General features: G+C 42.7%; 1 protein-coding gene and 1 non-coding gene across 4 annotated transcripts; one reads left to right on the top strand and one right to left on the bottom strand.

Moving 5' to 3' along the window:
* The first annotated feature begins 1,999 nt into the window (after positions 1 to 1,999).
* On the top strand, positions 2,000 to 16,233 carry LOC101333254 (myosin regulatory light chain 12B). Of its 3 annotated transcripts, none has more exons than XM_004313110.4 (4): positions 2,000 to 2,151; positions 10,981 to 11,176; positions 14,692 to 14,853; positions 15,725 to 16,233. In XM_004313110.4, exons 2-4 carry the CDS (start codon positions 10,996 to 10,998, stop codon positions 15,895 to 15,897), a joined length of 516 nt encoding a protein of 171 aa, XP_004313158.1. In that variant the 5' UTR covers positions 2,000 to 2,151; positions 10,981 to 10,995; the 3' UTR covers positions 15,898 to 16,233. The 3 variants fall into 3 exon arrangements, with proteins under 3 accessions (XP_004313158.1, XP_073646659.1, XP_019776310.1); XM_073790558.1 differs by lacking the exon at positions 2,000 to 2,151 and adding an exon at positions 2,331 to 2,342; XM_019920751.3 differs by lacking the exon at positions 2,000 to 2,151 and adding an exon at positions 7,396 to 7,420.
* Positions 10,232 to 10,304, bottom strand: TRNAG-CCC (transfer RNA glycine (anticodon CCC)). Its single transcript has one exon. It is a non-coding gene; the product is annotated as a tRNA-Gly (tRNA).
* Positions 16,234 to 18,062: the final 1,829 nt, after the last annotated feature.

The following is an 18,062-nucleotide window of genomic DNA, read 5'->3' as shown; positions in this document are numbered from 1 at the left end:
AAGCTAATCCCATATTGAAGAAACAGCCAGTTTTCCCAAGTCCCTGTATCTTTTTATCCTAGGTTTATATGTGCCTGCTCAAATAATAGGCATCATAACTTCTCTTTCACATTTATCTACATACATCTTCTAGTTGTAGTGAATATACACCTTGTTTTTTAGTTTAATGTATCTTAAATTGTCTGTTTTGGCATACCCACCATTTTTGTTTTGAGTTTTAAGTATATTACCTTTTTTTAAACCATTCTTTTTAATGACCACAATAAACAATTATCTGGTATTTAGATATTCAGCTTTTCATTAATAAATATTGTTTTTCTTTTGAATCTAGAGAGAACACTATACCCTAGGATTATTTTTCTATAACAGTGCTATCCAGTAGAATTTTCTGTGATGATGGAAATGCACTCTCTGTGCTGTCCAATAAGGACACTAGGTCACATGTGACTATTGAGCACTTAAAATGTGTCTAATATAACTGAATTTTTAATTTACATTTAAATAGTCACATGTGGTTAGTGACCACTGTGTTGGAAAGCAGTTCTAGAAACAAATATGGAGATCAAAGTCAAAGTACAGAGTGTCTCAGCTATGATCTTAATTGAGGTGGCCAGGGTGAGGGCTTATGGTATAGTAATAGACCATACTTGGAAGAGCTCTCTGACAAAGACCTCAGAAGCCAAAATGTTCTCAGGAGTGGAAAAATATTTAAATTATTGGACCAAAGGGCAGACTACAGCTAAAGAAAAGAGTAAATATTTTAGAACCAGATATGATTTCTCAGCAATTGGTTTCAAACTCCATTGAGAAAATGCATTCAGTTAAGGACCTTGGGGCAGTGCTAACTCCGAGGACCACGTTATAAGCATCACCTGGGGCTTATTAGGAATGCAGATTCTTGCCCCACCCTCGACCTACTGAATCTGAATACCTGGGGCTGGGCTCCAGAATCTTTCACGTAGCCCCCAGGTTTTTCTTATTGGTGCTACTGTTTAAGAACTACTGCTATAGCGTGTTGAACACATGGTTCCTACCATATAGTAATTCCTGATCAAAGATATCTAATTTCTCATCAAACTTTTCTAGAATATAAGACTGGATTATTCGTTCATCTCCCTGCATCCCGCACACGTTCAGGCAATCACAAGTGCACAACGAAGGTTTGCTATTAAGTTGACTATCTTCCATTATCTGGAAATAGTAGTATCTATCTGTAATATTCCAAGGTGAGGGAACTTGAAGGTTATGGGCACAAACAATATCTAGAACAAAAATTGAATTATGTAGCTTCGTGGTTTCGTTTTGACCAAGAGCATTATATAGTGTGTGCGCGTTTGTGTGTGTGTGTGTAAATCTGCATTGTCTTTAACGAACCAAAGGAAAACAAATAACTTGAATAAAGCTTCCCTGTGGTTGAAAGGGGAAAACGTCACCAGCCGTGGCCTGGTAAGGGCGTAAACCTGATAATCTGAGGGGTAAAACAGGAGGGGCAGAGGTAAATGATAGAACTCGGTCTGGGCGTGCAGTCTGTAAAGCAGGCGGAGACCGCTCGGCCGCAGCCCTCTTACCTTCCCCAGTGTGGCGCGGGACGGAACCTAAAAAATTGCTCGTTTTATCTGAAGTTCAAGTGTAACCAGGTGAGGTCTACTTTTACCTGCTAACTCGGGCAGCCCTGGGTGGGCGGCGCCCGCAGACCCCCAAACCTCGAGGGCTCGCGCCCGCCCAGCCGGGTCAAATTCCAGGCCGGCTCCTAGCCGGCCCGGGAATGCGGAAGGGCCGCGGGACACGCCGCGAGCGGCGGGGGAGGAAAGCGGGGAGGTGAGCGGGCCGCGGCGCCACGGCCGCGCTGCGCCTGCCTCAGACCGCACGGCCCGAGAAACACCACGAAAACCCAACCCGTGGTCGTCGGCCCCAGCCTCGCGCCCAGGCGGACAAGGTGGACTCGGCCTCGAGCGGAGCGAGAACCGCAGCGCATCCCTCCACCCGGGGTTGGATCCCGCCTCGACTTCCGGTGCGGCTTCCGGTCCGCCTCCCGAGGCAGGAAGTGCGGGTGTCGCCGCTCTAACGCTGCATCCCAGCTGCAGTTCCGCGTTCTTCGCCTCGTTTGTCTCGAGCAGGCAGTCCGGCTTCTGGTGCTGGTGTCCGGCCGCGGTGAGTGGCGTTCGCCCCCCGCGCGCGACACACCTGGGGCCGCCCCGGTGCCCCGCCCCTCCGACCTCTCGCCGCCGCCAGACCCCGGCCAGCGTGCCGGCCGGCCGGAGGCGGGCGGGCGGGCGGGGCGGGGCGGGGACTGCGGGACCTGTCGGTGGGGCAGGGAAGGTTGGCGAGGAGGTCCGGCCGCGGCCAGCCCGGCCCTGGACGTCGAGGGTACGGGAGGCTGGGGCAGATGGAACCGGGCTGGGGAACTGCCCAGCTGGCTGAGTCGGCCTGTCCCCTGCGCTGCGTCACCCGACGGCTTCACACACCTGGCGCCTCGGCGGCCGCAGCCCCGCTCCCCGCCGGCCCGGTCGGTGGGTTTGGGTGTCTGCTTAGCCCACAGGGCTGGATGCTTTGGGGGCACAGGGGTCCGCTGGTGCGTGGTTCTTGCCCGGAGCGCCGAGTTGATACCGGCTAAATGTAACGATTTCCAAGGGAGTTGTGACTCTTCGCAGCACCTTGCATCTTGTAAAGATTTACTTCATTCGTGCTGACTGAAGAAGAGGACAAATAGCAAAAATCAGGAAAGGTTTTCTGAAAAAGAGAATCGTGACCTCATTGAAGGCCTTGGACTTAGCCCTGGTGGGGAGAACTTAGTATTTCAGGCTGTATCTGTGGTAGGAGGTAACAAGACCAAAAGCTCAAAAGGTGTGAATTGTGTCGTGTGAAAAGGAGACCAGCCCGAACGGAACAGAACTGTAATGAATAATAGTTGGAAATAGGTAGATCAGTGGGGCCGTTTCACGGATGTCTTGCAAACTTGATGAGAAATGAAAGATTATGTAAGAGACATTCGGGAGTCATTTTGGATTCTTCACTAAGGGAGTGAGATGAAGAAAGGGGTGTTTAGAGGATTAGTTTGGCAGCCTTGGTTTCGGACGGATTTGCAGTGGTCCTTTGGTAAGAAAAGAATTGTAGCATTTTAGAATTCAAAAGAAACTTGTAGGTTATCTTTCGATTTATAATTGAAACCCAGCGAGGTGAGATAATTTGCCCAAGGTCACTTGAGGGGTTCACCTGCTGCCACCCATTTTCTCTGAGCATTAGGTGGACGTTCCTCATGGTTAAGTGCACGGCTTCTTGTTTGTTCTGGCTCTGTTGAATAAAACAGCTTCTGTGATGACCTACTCGAGACGCATTTATGCTTTAATGAGACTCAGTGTGGACAAGAGGAACTGCAGCTTCTGAAGGACAGGTCCCAGGTGAGGGTTGCTGGGCTTAGGAAAGATAAAAGGACTGGGATCCCCTAAATGGAGCCGGTTGTCCCTCTCCCAAGATTCGAAGACAGCATATATCTAGGGATGATTTTCATTGCCGGCAGCTTTGGGGTCTTTCTTCCCCGTTACGCACTTTAGATGTGGTGGCTTTGCTTCTTACCCCCAACCAGCTCTCCACATTTTCATGGTGGAGAAATTCTGCCACCTACATGCAGGATGTTCGGAGCTAGTGGTGCAAGCTCTGGGCTAGACTTCCTGAGTATGATCCTGCATCTAAGCTCTACGTTTTTCTAGCTGTGGCTGTAGACAGATTATTTTTTCTCTTTGCCCTAATTTTTCATTTGAGAAATGGGGATAATAACAGTGCCTATGTAATAAGTTGTGAGAATTACATATATTAATACATATGAAATGCTTAGACCAGTGCCTAGCACATATTTAGCACTCTTATTAGTACTCTTTGTTCCAGGTACTTTTTGTTATGGATTTCTTGGGGAGGGTCCAGTGGAGTTTATGCTGAACCATGGGTAAACCATAGAGAAAAGCCATATTTTGCAGAGTCATATCCAGGGGGTGATGGGAATGTTGAAGAAGGGGTGACTGTTGCACTTAAAAGAGGAACCCACAGAACTTGGAGAGAAATCGAATAAAAGAATTAAAATTTGCTAACCAGGAATAGAAAATTTCCCTACCCAGTGCAAACTTGGCTGTGGCCCCTTTGAGGTTTTAAAAATTCTTTGGCTATAATTCTGAAATAAAGGCATTGCCCTATTGAATATTAAAGATGCCAAGGAAACACAACGGCTTTATTAGTTTTCTGTAGCTATATAACAAATTACCCCCAAACTTAACACCTTAAGAAAACAATAAAGAGCTTCTGAGGGTCAGGAATTGCAGGGCAGCTTAGCTGGGCAGCTCTGGTCTGGCTCAGGATCTCCTGGAGTTGCAGTCCAGATGTCAGCTGGGTTTGCAGTCATTTGAAAGAGGATCCACCTCCAAGATGGCTGACTCACCTGGCTGGCAAGTTGGTGCTGGCTGTTGGCAGGAGGCCTCAGTTCCCTGCCACATGGACCTCTCCGTGGAGTTGTGTATAGTACCCTGTAGACCTGGTGCTGGCTTTCCCCAGATTGAGTGATCCGAGAGAGAGCATGGTAGAACCGGCAACATCTACAATATTATGACAAAGCCGCACTCCATCATTTTCAGAATATCCTATTAGTTATGAAGGGTGGCAGAATATGCCACCCCAAGATATGCCACTTTGGCATGAAGATTATTTTGAGCTGAAGGCAATTGAGAAGAAAGCAGACACAAGAAAGGCTCTTTGCCCTCCCCCAATGTGCCTAAAAGCAGGACACACATTTACAGAGGTGTTCTTCTTTCCCTCTCTACCAGGCAGGACAAAGGTTACTCTCTGGAGACAACTTTAGACTCTTAATGGAGAAGGCCGTGACTTAAATCTACAAGAGAAGCCTTACCCTTGTTTATACTGTGCTTTTAACCTTCCACACCTAGCCTCTCCCCTTCACACATGCCTTTCTTCTTTTGGCTTCAGCTGAAGATGATATTTAAGCCAGAGTTCTAAGCCACCTCTGAGAGTTGGATTTTCCCTGGGTATCTCCCCATGTGTACATGAGGTATACGTGTTAATAAACGGTGTGTTTGTTTTTCTGTTATTAATCTGTTATTACAAGGCATCAGCCAAGAACTCAGAACCACGGTCAGTGCCTTCTAAGTGTTTATCTCAGTGGTTCTCAACCGTCACTATATATTGGAATCACCTGCTGCATTTTAAAAATACAGATTCATAGACTTCACCTGTAGACATTCAGTTTCAGTTGTACTAGACCAGGACCTGGACATCACTTTTTAAAAACTTCCAAGATGGGACTTTCCCTGGCAGTCCAGTGGTTGAGACTTCGCCTTCCAATGCAGGGGGTGTGGGTTCAACCCCTGGTCAGGAGCTAAGATCCCACGTGCCTCCTGTCCAAAAAACATAAAAAACAGAAGCAATATTGTAACAAAGACTTAAAAAAAAAAAAAAAACTTCCAAGATGATTCTAATGTAGCCAAGATTGAAACCAGAGGTTAACTGTTGTGAGAGCCATATTTACCCGCCATGTGGTAGCAGCACCTAGCTGACTTAGATGTTTCCTAGGTAGCTAACAGAATATGCTCCATGAGCATCTTTTCCAGGCTTCCAATAAAGCCATATAGGCTGGATGAGCAGTTTCTGCTTATTAATGATTATAGTGCCCATGTTTTGATTTGCACATCAGTATAGCAGGTGATTTTGCAAAAATTTAGATTATGACCTAAATATGTTGACACCACAACTACCTATAATACCGGTATTCCTATCCCTGCCCTTCTTTAACCTCTAAAAATACTACATATGACCTTTAGTTCACTCTATATCAGAAATATACAAAAATAATGAAATAAAAATTTTGAAGAGGAAGTAAGACTTTTGTTTATTCCCGTTAAGGCTTATTCGTTACCTTATATGCTATGTTCTAAATGGATATTTTTTGTAACTATGGGGTTTGGTGGGTTTTTTCCTTTAATATTTATAGGTCAAGTAGTAATTTCACAGTCGTACGTAAAGATTTCAAGCCTTTACCCAAACCAAAGCCATGACTGATAGGAAATACTGCCATGTGATAAACCCAATTGCACGGTTGCAGGGAGGGCCATTCATATCTTATTTTCTTCCCATTCCACTGTGCACTTCTAGTCTATACATTGGTTTCCCCAGCATAGTTTGAATTTATTTGAAAACAGAGTTTCACTAGGAATTAAATTTAGAGGAAAGTAGCTGCTCAGAAATCAGTGTTGGACTATATTGGTAAGTACTGAAAGTTTAAGAAATTTTTTGTGGTAAAAAAAATAACTAGCAGAATTGTATGAGGTAAAAAAATATATAGGTAAAATCACCTTTAACAAATGGCGTTGCATTCTAGCTCTGCCACCAGGTGACCTTGGGCAAGTTGTTTAATAACATATTTTGATATTCAGTTCCTCCATGTGTAAAGCAGGCATGTTGAATTTAGTGCACCCGAGTACCTAGCATAGGAGTCACTCAGCAAATGGTAGTAGCCATAAGTTGAGTAGACTTTTAATTCTCTCTGGTCCAAAGGCATTTGGGGGCTAGAAAAATAGCGAGAACAAATACATGAGTTAAACTGCATGGTGCCTTGGGCACATACTAGTACCAATAGTTTGGTGTTGCTGAAGGAAAAGTACAAAGCAGAGAATGGCTAGCGATGAGGCTGAAAGGTCATCCTAGAGCAGGGAAAGGTGTGTGTGCCATGCTCAGGAACTTGTACTTTGGCCTGTAGGCAGTGGAGAGCCGACAATTTCTCAAAAGGGAATGATATGGTCGTATTCATGTTTTACACACCTCTGGCTGGAAGATAAAGGATAGTCTAGAGGGGACCAAAAAGCAAGGAGGTTGGTTAGTTGGCCAATGAAATATTCTACACAAAGAGGTGATGAGGGCCCAGCATAGGGTGGTGGCAGAAGAATGAGGAAGATGAGCAAGTCTGATGAATATTTAAGAGGCAGGCTTGGTTCATCAGTGAGAGGGATGAGTCAGGGATGACTTGCATGTTTCTGGCTTGGTGAGGGCGTAAACGATGGTGCCATTAACTGACAGGAAACAAAGTTGAGAAAGTTTAGGAGGGGAAGATAATGAATTTTGTTTCTAACATGTTGATTCTGAACGTCTGGGATATGAAAATGGGTGCCTTTCACAAGCACAATTGGCTGTTTGACTCCACAGCTCAAGGGAAGGGTCAGCCCTGAGGATACAGACGTGGGAGTCATAGGTGTTGTCAGAACAGTGAGAGCCGATGAGATCATCCAAGGAACACAGAGTGAAAAGAATTTAATAAGCCATGGACTGTGAGAATACTCGGAAACGTGAATATTAAAGTGAGTGGAGAAGATAAGAGCCTAACAAGAAAATGGAGGAGGACCAGGCATAGAAATAGAACTGAGAGGAGGTTGGTGTCACCGAGTCAAATACAGCATTTTACTGAAACTAAATGTGATCTTCAGGAGTTTCCTTGTTAGAGTGTAAAGTCTTAAAGGCTGGGAACCTTGGGCTCTCGTTCCATTGGGACAGTTCATTTCTACTGTTACAGTTCATCAAGGCCAAGAGTTGTTGAGGCCTGAAGAGAAGAGGGATAAAATGGTGTCAAATATAGCAGAATGGTCCAAGGAGACTTAGACCAGATTTGACAATTGGAAAGCACTTGCAAATAGAGAAGAGAAAGCCAGATTGTGATGAGTGGGAAGTGAGAAAGTGGAGAAAGCCAAGATACTTATCTCAGAAGGTAAGGACAGAGAGGGTGGTAGTTTCTTTGGGCGCCAGAGTTCTCTTTAGATTGACTGTTTTGCAACAACCTTGCCTCACTTTTCAGCTGAGGTTTTATTATCAGTTGATATTTTCTGTGTGTACTTTGTATATTTATATACAAATATAAATGTGCACTGGTTTTAAATGAAGTACAGAGAAAATGTAAACTGTTTTTCTTTTTAAAGAGATCATGGTGTCATTTCATTGAGCCATACCTGCTCTGTAACAGGTTTTGAGTGGCGGCTCAGACTTGCTCACGGTATAATGGCTTTTCTAGCCGTACTGGGTTACCTCCTCATTCTCGCTCCCAGGCATTTTCCGTAATAAAGATCCTTGCATGTGCAGTCTCTTCTTGGCATCAGCTTCTTGGAGAACTCCAACTAAGTTTTAAAAATGTTTAAATAGAATATACTTTTGGGTTAGCTGTAGCGTTTGCATGAAACAACTGATTATTTTTTAAAAATAAAGATTTTCTCTTTGGGAGGTTTTTCTAAATGACTATTGCGGACATAGTTTACTGATACTGAGGGAGAGAACTAATTCTTGGCTTCAGATCTACTGTCTTTTATATCTTTTGAATCTTGAAGAAATAGAATCATAGAATTTTTAGCATGCGAAAGAATTTTAATCCAGCAGTTTTGGAATGTGAGGAAGAATTAAAGCAGAGTCAAGTGCCTTGCTAGTGGACCACATTCTGTCTCCGATTGAACCTTCAATATAACTAAGGTCACGTGACTAGCTAGTTACAGGAAGGAGAAGAAATTAACATTTACTCAGGCCATGTATGCCCGGAGGGGAAGGAGTTGAAATGTTAAAGTAAGGACTCTAAGGCTGACGTGCTTCAAAACTGCAAACAGGGCTTCCCTGGTGGCGCAGTGGTTGAGAGTCCACCTGCTGATGCAGGGGACACGGGTTTGTGCCCGCGTGTGGGAAGATCCCACATGCCGCGGAGCTGCTGGGCCGGCTGAGCCTGCGTGTCCGGAGCCTGTGCTCCGCAATGGGAGAGGCCACAACAGTGAGAGGCCTGTGTACCGCAAAAAACAAAAAAAAACTGCAAACAAACTAAAACAATGTAGGTTAAAAGTCCAAGACCGGAAGTCCCGGAGACCCAGGTCCAGAATTCCCTTGCCCAGCCACTGCCCTCACCAGTCACCTGCTTTCACGCTGCGAGGCTGCAAAGTTAGAGAACAGTCCCCAAGGCCACCCTCATTTCTGACACCAATTCCAAGTTTCGTTCCCCAAGACGACCCTCAGGTTCAGTAATTCGCTAGAACTTACAGAACTCACTGAAAGCTGTTACACCTATGGTTATGGTTTACTGCAGTAAAAGGATTCAGATTAAAGTCAACCAAGGGAAGAGACTCGTGGTATGGAGTCCAGGAGAATTCCAAATGCTTAGCTTCCAGTGGTCATTTCCATGGGCAGTGTTGACCTCTCCTGGCAGCAAGGCGTGGCGGTGAGCATGGAGTATGGCCTGCCAGAGAGCTTGCTTGACCCTTCATAGCCATAGTTTTTACTGCGGCTCTGTCCCCTAGATACTGTCCCCACTCCTAGGCTGACTTGTCTCCAGTTCCTCTAGAGGCCAAGCTGATTAACACCTCACCCAGAGCCCCCATGATAAATCACATTGTTAGACTCTCTGGTGTGACCCAAGACCCCAGATATACCAGGCAGAACATTATAAGAGCTTAGAGATTACCTCCCAGGAGCTGAGGACAGAGGCCACACCTCTCTTACAAGGGCCATTGATTTTTTTTTTTTTTAACCTAGGTATTACCTACCTCATAGGGCAGTTGTGAACATTGAATACGAACGACAGTGGAGCAAACAATTATTCTGGTGTCCGTGGGTTTTCAAGAAATAGTGAAGCTGAGATTCAGACTCAAGATTTTTCTGATTCCAAAGCCAGGAGTATTTTTGTGTTGTATTTATTTACATCATTTAAAACCGCAAATAAAAATGGAATGAGAAGGGAATTCCCTGGCGGTCAGTGGTTGGGACTCGGAGCTTTCACAGCCAGGGCCCGGGTTCAGTCCCCGGTTGGGAAACTAAGATCCTGCAAGCCACGTGGTGGCCCAAAAAAAAAAGGAATGAGAAGTGTCCATTCTTTTTGACATTTAAAACATTGGTGGCTTTCAGTAGAGTATCGGGCCACCACTAAAGGTGTATTACGGAGAATTGAGAAGTGATGGGGAAGATGAGAAAATGGAGAGAGTTGAGTAGTAGAGTACTATTCTAAAAGTTTTATCAAGGGAAAGGGGAAATGAGGATGTAGCTAGAAGGGATACAAGACTAAAGATACATTTTGATGATTTTTTTTAAAAATATATATTTATTTATTTATTTTGGCTGCACTGGGTCTTAGTTGTGGCATGTGGGATATTTAGTTGTGGTACGCTGGATCTTTAGTTGCAGCATGCAGATTTCTTAGTTGCGGCATGCGTGTGGTATCTAGTTCCCTGACCAGGGATCGAACCTGGGCCCTCTGCATTGGGAGTGCAGAGTCTCATCCACTGGACCACCAGGGAAGTCCCATTGATGTTTTTTTTAGAATGAGAGCCTTTTGAACATGTACCTTATAGTAACTATACTAGTCTCTTTGCATATGTTATCTCATTTAATTCTCACTTGCATTAGAGTAGATATTGTGTTTCGCTGTAAAACTGAGGGTCGAGTGAGGTTCCCTGGTTTTCAGACCATTTTTTGGAAGAAACCAAGGCTCAGAGAGGTTATGCAATATTGGTAGTAAAATGAAGTTAAAAGGTGTACCTACTGCATAGGATTGTTGTGAGGGTTAAATGGGACAATCCTTGTGAAAGTAAGATGTCCGCTTTGGAGCCTTTCTCTTTAGGGGAGCACCCTGCCCTCATAACAGTGCTTGGCACGTAGTAGCACTCGGTAAATGCGATCTATTGCTATGTGCTTTAAAACTCATTCACATTTAATAAAAATGAGGTTCGTGAAGTTTGGGATGAAGCCACATCAATAATTTCTATTCTGTTTCTTCAAAACTGCTTTTGTCCTAGCTGTTTAATTGTGACATTGGAAATAAAGTTTATATGTATATTCTCACCCAAATAAAGTAATAATTCTACAATACATTGAAATATTTTTTCTCACTAACTTTAGGTGTTGTGAATTCTTTTTTTTTTGCTTTATGTTTTTATGCATTCTGTTTTGCTTTATGTTCCTTTTTAACTCTAGGATTAAACCGCCACCATGTCTAGCAAAAAGGCAAAGACCAAGACCAAGAAGCGCCCCCAGCGCGCAACCTCCAACGTGTTCGCCATGTTTGACCAGTCACAGATTCAGGAGTTCAAGGAGGCCTTCAACATGATCGATCAGAACAGAGATGGTTTCATCGACAAGGAAGACTTGCATGATATGCTTGCTTCTCTAGGTAGACTTTTATGTTCTTAATATTCCTGCTTCCCCAAAATAATTAGCGTTTTATGAATTATTTTTTGTGTGATGTACAGATATTAATCTCCTGGTCTCAAAGGCCTCTTGAGAGATGTTGGGTGGGAGGCACCATACTGAGGCTTGGCCCGTCATAAGAGGATATGCCTTCGGGGGTGGGGGCCTGGCTGCCACTGTGGCTAGGCAGGCTTCCGTTCCTGTTAGCTAAATATGATAGGTCTACAAGGTGAAAAGCCAGGGGACGACTAGATGGCAAGATACCAGAATCTTAAACAAAAAGTGTGGACAATAATATAATGTATTAAGTAATAAAAGTTGAGGACAGGTTATATGACAGAGGTGACGGTCATAAGTGATAACGACCATCTCAGGGAGGAAGGGCAGTGCTCCTAAAAAAAGGGAACACAGGGAAGGGGGCTTCCACAATTTATATATATATTTTATAATTAAAATAAAATGTAAAGATAGAAGATTTATCGATTTATTTTTACACATTTATTTAGCTATAGTTGATTTACAATATTGTGTTAGTTTCAGGTGTACAGCTTCAGATTCTTTTCCACTGTAGATTTATTACAAGATATTAAGTATAGTTACTTGTGCTATGCAGTAAATCCTGTTGTTTATCTATTTTTTGTATAGTGGTGTGTATCTGTTAATCCCAAACCCCTAATTTATCCCTCCCCCCACACCTTTCCCCTTTGGTAACCATAAGTTTGTTTTCTATGTCTGTGAGTCTGTTTCTGTTTTGTAAATAAGTTGATTTATAATTTTTTTTTTAGATTCCACATACAAGTGATATGTAACATTTGTCTTTGCCTGCCTGACTTACTTCACTTAGTATGATAATCTCTAGACCCATCCATGTTGCTGCAAATGGCAATATTTCATTTAAAGATACAGGATTTAAAGCAAACATAAACTGCCCTTTGTCATTCTGGCTATGTCGGTGTTAATCTACTGTTCCTTATATGATTTTGTTATTTTGATCTTAAGGAAAGAGGGGAAAGTCCTCCATGTCCTGCCTGAATTGGCACTGATTTTACAGTTGGAAGAAAGGAGTATCAAGTCAGGGGGTTCTTGATAGGCCAGAATGATGGGCAGGGAAGGGGGCACAAGTCAGGGATGGCCCACAGGTAGGCTCTGCACTCTAACGTTTCTGTGCCTGACCATGAGCCAGAAAGGGCAGTTCAAGGGCCAGAGGACAAAGAGAGAGAATTTTGTTACTTTTTTCTTTTTAGTAACCACATGATTTTGTTCATCTCTGTTATTTTTTTCTCCTAGTGTGTTATTTTGAAATTTTTTAAGCCTATAAAAAGTTGAAAGAACGGTGTAATGAACACGCATCCATCCTTTACTCAGATTCACGAGCTGTTAACATTTTGCAACATTGCCTTTATTCAGAGTGAGAGTTGAGTCTTGCAACATGGCCTTTATTCAAAGTGAGAGTTGAGTCAAGATACTGATCTGACTTGTTGACTTGCAGGTGGGGTGGATCCCAGTGTTTTCCACACTCTGAATAGCTAAGTACTAAGTGTCCTTTGGGGAGCAGGTCACTACTGAAGAAGGCCACCGAGGAGAATTGAGGGCCTGAGTTGTATTACAAAGATCAAACACTCAAGCCTATCCCCTGGTCCTAGTAGATGCTCAGTTAATTTTTGTTGGATGAATGAGTGATGGTAGAGTAAGAGACTTTTGGGAGCTTCCATTTTGGGGAATGCCATGCCTTTAGAGATACATATTTACCTTTTAAATCAACAAATTATATTAGATGCCTTGAATGGGTCCATAGGTGCTTAAGCCTAAGCCAATTCATTTTAAATCCCTGTGTCTTTTTCGTACCCATGTTCTCTTGACACCTTTGGGTTACACTTTTTACCCCCAAAAATTGCTGCAAGAGAGTCGGGTTAAATCTGGAGGTAGAAAAGTAGTCCTTTTTAGCTACTTTCACTTACTCGAAGAATCTTGAGATTAATTTTGGGCTAATTTTGTATCGATATGTCGAATAGGTATAATGAGTGAAGGTTGTAATGCAGTAAGACAGATGCCAACTTGGCACTTAAATTTCACCCAAATTCCTGGGAGTAAAACTTACATATGAACCATAATTCTAGATTTGACTGTCATTAGCACTTAGCTGGGTATAATAGTGAGATGCTGACATGGATGCTCTTTTCATGGAGAATCATACAAACTTAATGTTGGAAGGGACCTTTCAGATACCAAGTTTAACTAGACCATTAAACCCTAGACAGTTTCCACCTTGTCCCAGGGCACACAGTCAGTGGCAGAACTGGGATTCAAACCCACTATTCCAGACCCTTCGTTCAGTGCTGCTTTTCTGCACCATGTGGACCTCACACATGCCAGGACAAAGAGAACTCTTTGTTACTCCCACCACATGTGGCCATTCCAGGGGAATTTCTCCCAACTTCGAAGGGAGGGTCAGGGGAGTTCCCTCACCACCATACCAGAAGAGGGAGAAGTGTCCTTGGTTGGAACTGAGATTAAGGTTTCCCATCATGAACAATACTAAACAAGACTATATTTCAGCAATATGAGTAAACAGCATCTGGGGATATGTCTGACAACCAAATAGAACATAACATTGTTTAAAATGAGCTCCCAGGGACTTCCCTGGTGGTGCAGTGGTTGAGAATCCGCCTGCCAGTGCAGGGGACACGGATTTGAGCCCTTGTCCAAGAAGATCCCACATGCCACGGAGCAACTAAGCCCATGTACCACAACTACTGAACCTGCACTCTAGAGCCCACGTGCCACACTACTGAAGCCCGCGTGCCTAGAGTCTGTGCTCCGCAACAAGAGAAGCCACCGCAATGAGAAGCCTGCGCACCACAACGAAGAGTAGCCCCCGCTCGCCGCAACTAGAGAAAGCCCACGCGCAGCAACGAAGACCCAATGCAGCCATAAATAAATAATAAACAGATTGATTAATTAATTAATTTTAAATAATAAATAAAATGAACTCCCAGTTCTAAACCAACCTAATAGTTTCAGCTTAAATGACCAACTTATAAATAAATTGTTTGAAGCATACCAATTATAGGCAACTTACTGCAGTTAGAAATATGAATATTTAGATTTTTTAAACAACCAGTATTGAAATGCCCTGATGGGTCTTTAATGTTATCAGCATTCAAGATGTAGTAATGTGGCATTACCTGGTTCATAGTTTCATGTGTGTGTTTTATTTTTAATGAAAAATAGTGAAGGAAAAGTTGCAGGAAGTATCAGTGAATGGACAGTATTCAACCTAAGCCCAGAATGCATTTTATTTATGATGTAGCAAAGATTTTTTTATGTTGTTAAAAATTGTCTTTTTTAAATGTTCTTAATGTAAGTTAATTGAAATATTAGTTTCGTGTGATGGTGATGTAACTTTTAAAAATATGTTGGGGAACATAACAATAACAGAATAATTATTTATTGAAATGAGTTCTTTGTCCTTAAATGTTAAAATGTGCGATTTTCTAGGGAAGAATCCAACCGATGCGTACCTCGAAGCCATGATGAATGAGGCTCCAGGGCCCATAAACTTCACCATGTTCCTTACCATGTTTGGGGAGAAGCTGAATGGCACAGACCCAGAAGATGTCATCAGAAACGCTTTTGCTTGCTTTGATGAAGAAGCAACTGGTGAGCACTCTTTGTTTATGCCCAGCCTCATTCCAGACTATGTGAAACACTTTTTAGGGAATGAGAAAGATTAGCAAAATATAAATTTTTAAAAATGAGTAGAGGGAAACTATCATTTATGATAGGACAGTCGACCAAGAATGGCTAGAACACAGGGTAGGTCATAAAGCTACACGGTTTGTGGTGTTAATCTTTGAATCTGGTTCTGAGCTTCCTGGAAGCCAAAGGGAGAATTTTCTTTTAAATAGTGTTTCTTAGACAATATACTGCTTCAAGAAACTTTAAGTTTCACCAAAAAGTATAGTTAACTAACTTGGACAATTAAAATCTTCGGTTTTTTTTCCCTTATTATTTAAAAATGTGTGAAGAAAGCCCTGCTGTTCCGTTTTCTGATTTCTCTCGTTTTCCCCTTTGCTTCTGTGTTAACCCTCTGCTCAGCCACGCGCATCGCCTCCTCACATACACCTCGCATCCTCCTTCCTGCTTCCCCCTTGCTACCTATTAAAACTGCACTGTCCTTCGTGCACGTTTGGTCTTGGCAACGCTGCCCTTTTGTTCTGGGTATCTGCCTTTTTTTTTTTTTAATATATCTGAAATACAAGGTATTTTTTTTCTCCTCTGGAAAATGCTCGCTTCAAATTAATTTTGTAAGCGTATGATCTACTAACTGACTTTGTAAATGATTTAATTTAATATTAATAAAGAACTCTAAAAATAATAGGAAAAGATAAGGATATGGTTATATATTGCTTTATATTGTTCAGGTAAATATGTATGTTCTGAAATATCTTGTAAGATTGACGTAGTTGAGAACCAAATCATTCAAGTGCCGGGAAGTGTTTGCAACTCCCCTTTTTCTGCTGCCTTCCAGGCACCATTCAGGAGGATTACCTTCGAGAGCTGCTGACCACGATGGGAGATCGGTTTACAGATGAGGAAGTGGATGAGCTGTATAGAGAAGCACCTATTGACAAAAAGGGGAATTTCAATTACATTGAGTTCACGCGCATCCTTAAACATGGAGCGAAAGACAAAGATGATTGAAAAGAACTTGAGCTAAGACTTTCCAATTACTTTGTCTTACTCTGTTTTATTTCCCAGACACTTCCCCCCTCATAGACCTGTTGCATGCAACTTAGTTTCACAGCTTTGCCTCTTTTTCGGTGTATTTATTCTAGACCTTTCTGCCACTTAGCACTTGTATAATCAGACTGCAAATGGGGATGAGGTTGTAAATTGTATTGAGAAAAAGCATTGCGAATAAAAATCAACAAATGTGAAAGCCCAGGAAAATATATCCGGTATTTCTGGTTTTGCTGGATTTTTACATTTTTATATAATAAAAATGCTATTTTGAAATAAAGATTATGCTGACTCAGATGTAATATAATGGAAAGTTAAATAACTGGTAGTTGGGGGTAGTCGTTTTTTTAGATTTTCAAGTTCGTATAATTCAGATTCCATAGTAAAACTGATTGTTCACATGTATGGGACAGTGTTCTTCAGTATAAGTTAAATAACATCATTATACAGTAAAAACTGGTTGTACCTTAGTTTCTTTCATGCTTCTGGTAAGTCAGATGTTTAAATTATTGAATGATAAATATAGAATGTATCTGAGAAAACACAATGTTTTACTGATTTGAGTCTAGGAACATGAGGCAAAATTCTGAAGAAAAGAATAGTTATTATTGAACATATACAGTGTGTAAAGCATTGCATGTAGACGATTTTCATTGACTCTTCCCAGCACCCTTGTGGGATAGAATTTTATTAGCCCTGTATTTCAAGGGGAAGAACTGAGCACCAGGGAGTCAAGTGATTGATCTGAGTCTCTGTCAGAGCTGGGACTCCAGGCCAGGGCACCCCACTCCAGAGTGAGGATTCTGGGACCACTGTGCTGTCTCTGAAAAGCCCCAAATGCCTAAAAGGTCAAGATATTTCCATTACATTCTAACATAGTTTTGTAGTCATTATTGAAATTTAAAATAACTTGGGGACATTGATTGTTGGAACAGAATTTCAGAAAATTCTATCCAGGTGAAAAATAGAGGACCAAAGATTATAAGCAATATAATCTTCCAACCGCCTTCAGTTGGAAGGTGGTTCACATAGTGTAGAGTGTAGACTGGATGGAAGGTCTGAAAACCATACAGACAAGGCTGCTATGAGCTCGCTTAACATCCTCAAGGCCAAGCAATATGAGAAGTAGGAGAGAAAAACCTAAAAACAGAAAAAAATCCATTTAAAAAAAAAGTTTCCCAACGTTGTTCAACACCTATTCCCTCTTAAATGTATTGATATTCTATCTCCGTAAAATCGATGCATTTACACGTCGTTTAACGTTTGTGCTTCCGAGCTTGCTGTGGTAGGCAAATCCTTGCTATCAATTAATTTTTCTAGGTTTTTCATCATCTTTAAAAAGAGCAGTTCCACTCTCGTGGTCTAGTGCAAGAGAAGTGCTTTGCAGTTCATAAGAGCTTTCGCACTTATGACCTAATCCTCACCGCCCATGAGGTAAGTAGGGCAAGTAATATCCCTGCTTTTCATATGAGAGCTGAAGTTTAGAACAGCCATAGCACCTGTCCGAGGTCCCACAAGAATAAGAATCCACATCTGGCTCCCTTTTCTACTTCCAAGTGTAAAGTCACGTGCAGTGTCAAAACCAGAATCACCGTGTGTAGAAGGAGAAGGGGAAGCATACTGGGATCATCTTGACTGTCATTAACAAATACTTATCAGTTACCTGTTATGTGCCAGGCACTGTTCTCTGTTCGGGATAACTGGGGGGGCAGGACAAACAAGGATGCCACCCTCCTGGGGCTCAGCTCCTTAGTGGGAGATGAGGAAGGCACCTCTAAGTATCGTGGGACACAGAACTTGAGCAAGTGCAGAGAGGGCCTCTGAGGTGAGATCTGAATCATGAGAAGAGGGTCCCCGTGTGGAAGTCAGGGAGGATGTTCCACTCACAGGGGACGGTCCTTCCAAGGCAGACACTGGCGGAAGCACTGGGAGAGCTCAAGGGAAGGACATAAGGATGGTGTTTGCTGCGTGGTCTACGTGCAAAATCAGGGCTTTGGGCAGGGAAGAAATGTGAATTATGTTTTAAAAACTCAACCTTGCTGGTGAGTATAGAATGGAGGGCAAGAGTAGCAGCAAGAAGACTTCCAGTTAGGAGGCTATCACTATGGTCCAGGCAAGTCAAGAGG

This window comes from Tursiops truncatus, chromosome 13, assembly GCF_011762595.2.
Source record: "Tursiops truncatus isolate mTurTru1 chromosome 13, mTurTru1.mat.Y, whole genome shotgun sequence".
Lineage (NCBI taxonomy): Eukaryota > Metazoa > Chordata > Mammalia > Artiodactyla > Delphinidae > Tursiops > Tursiops truncatus.
The sequence above is the reverse complement of the archived record's forward strand: the minus strand, read 5'-3'. Positions and strand labels throughout refer to the sequence as shown.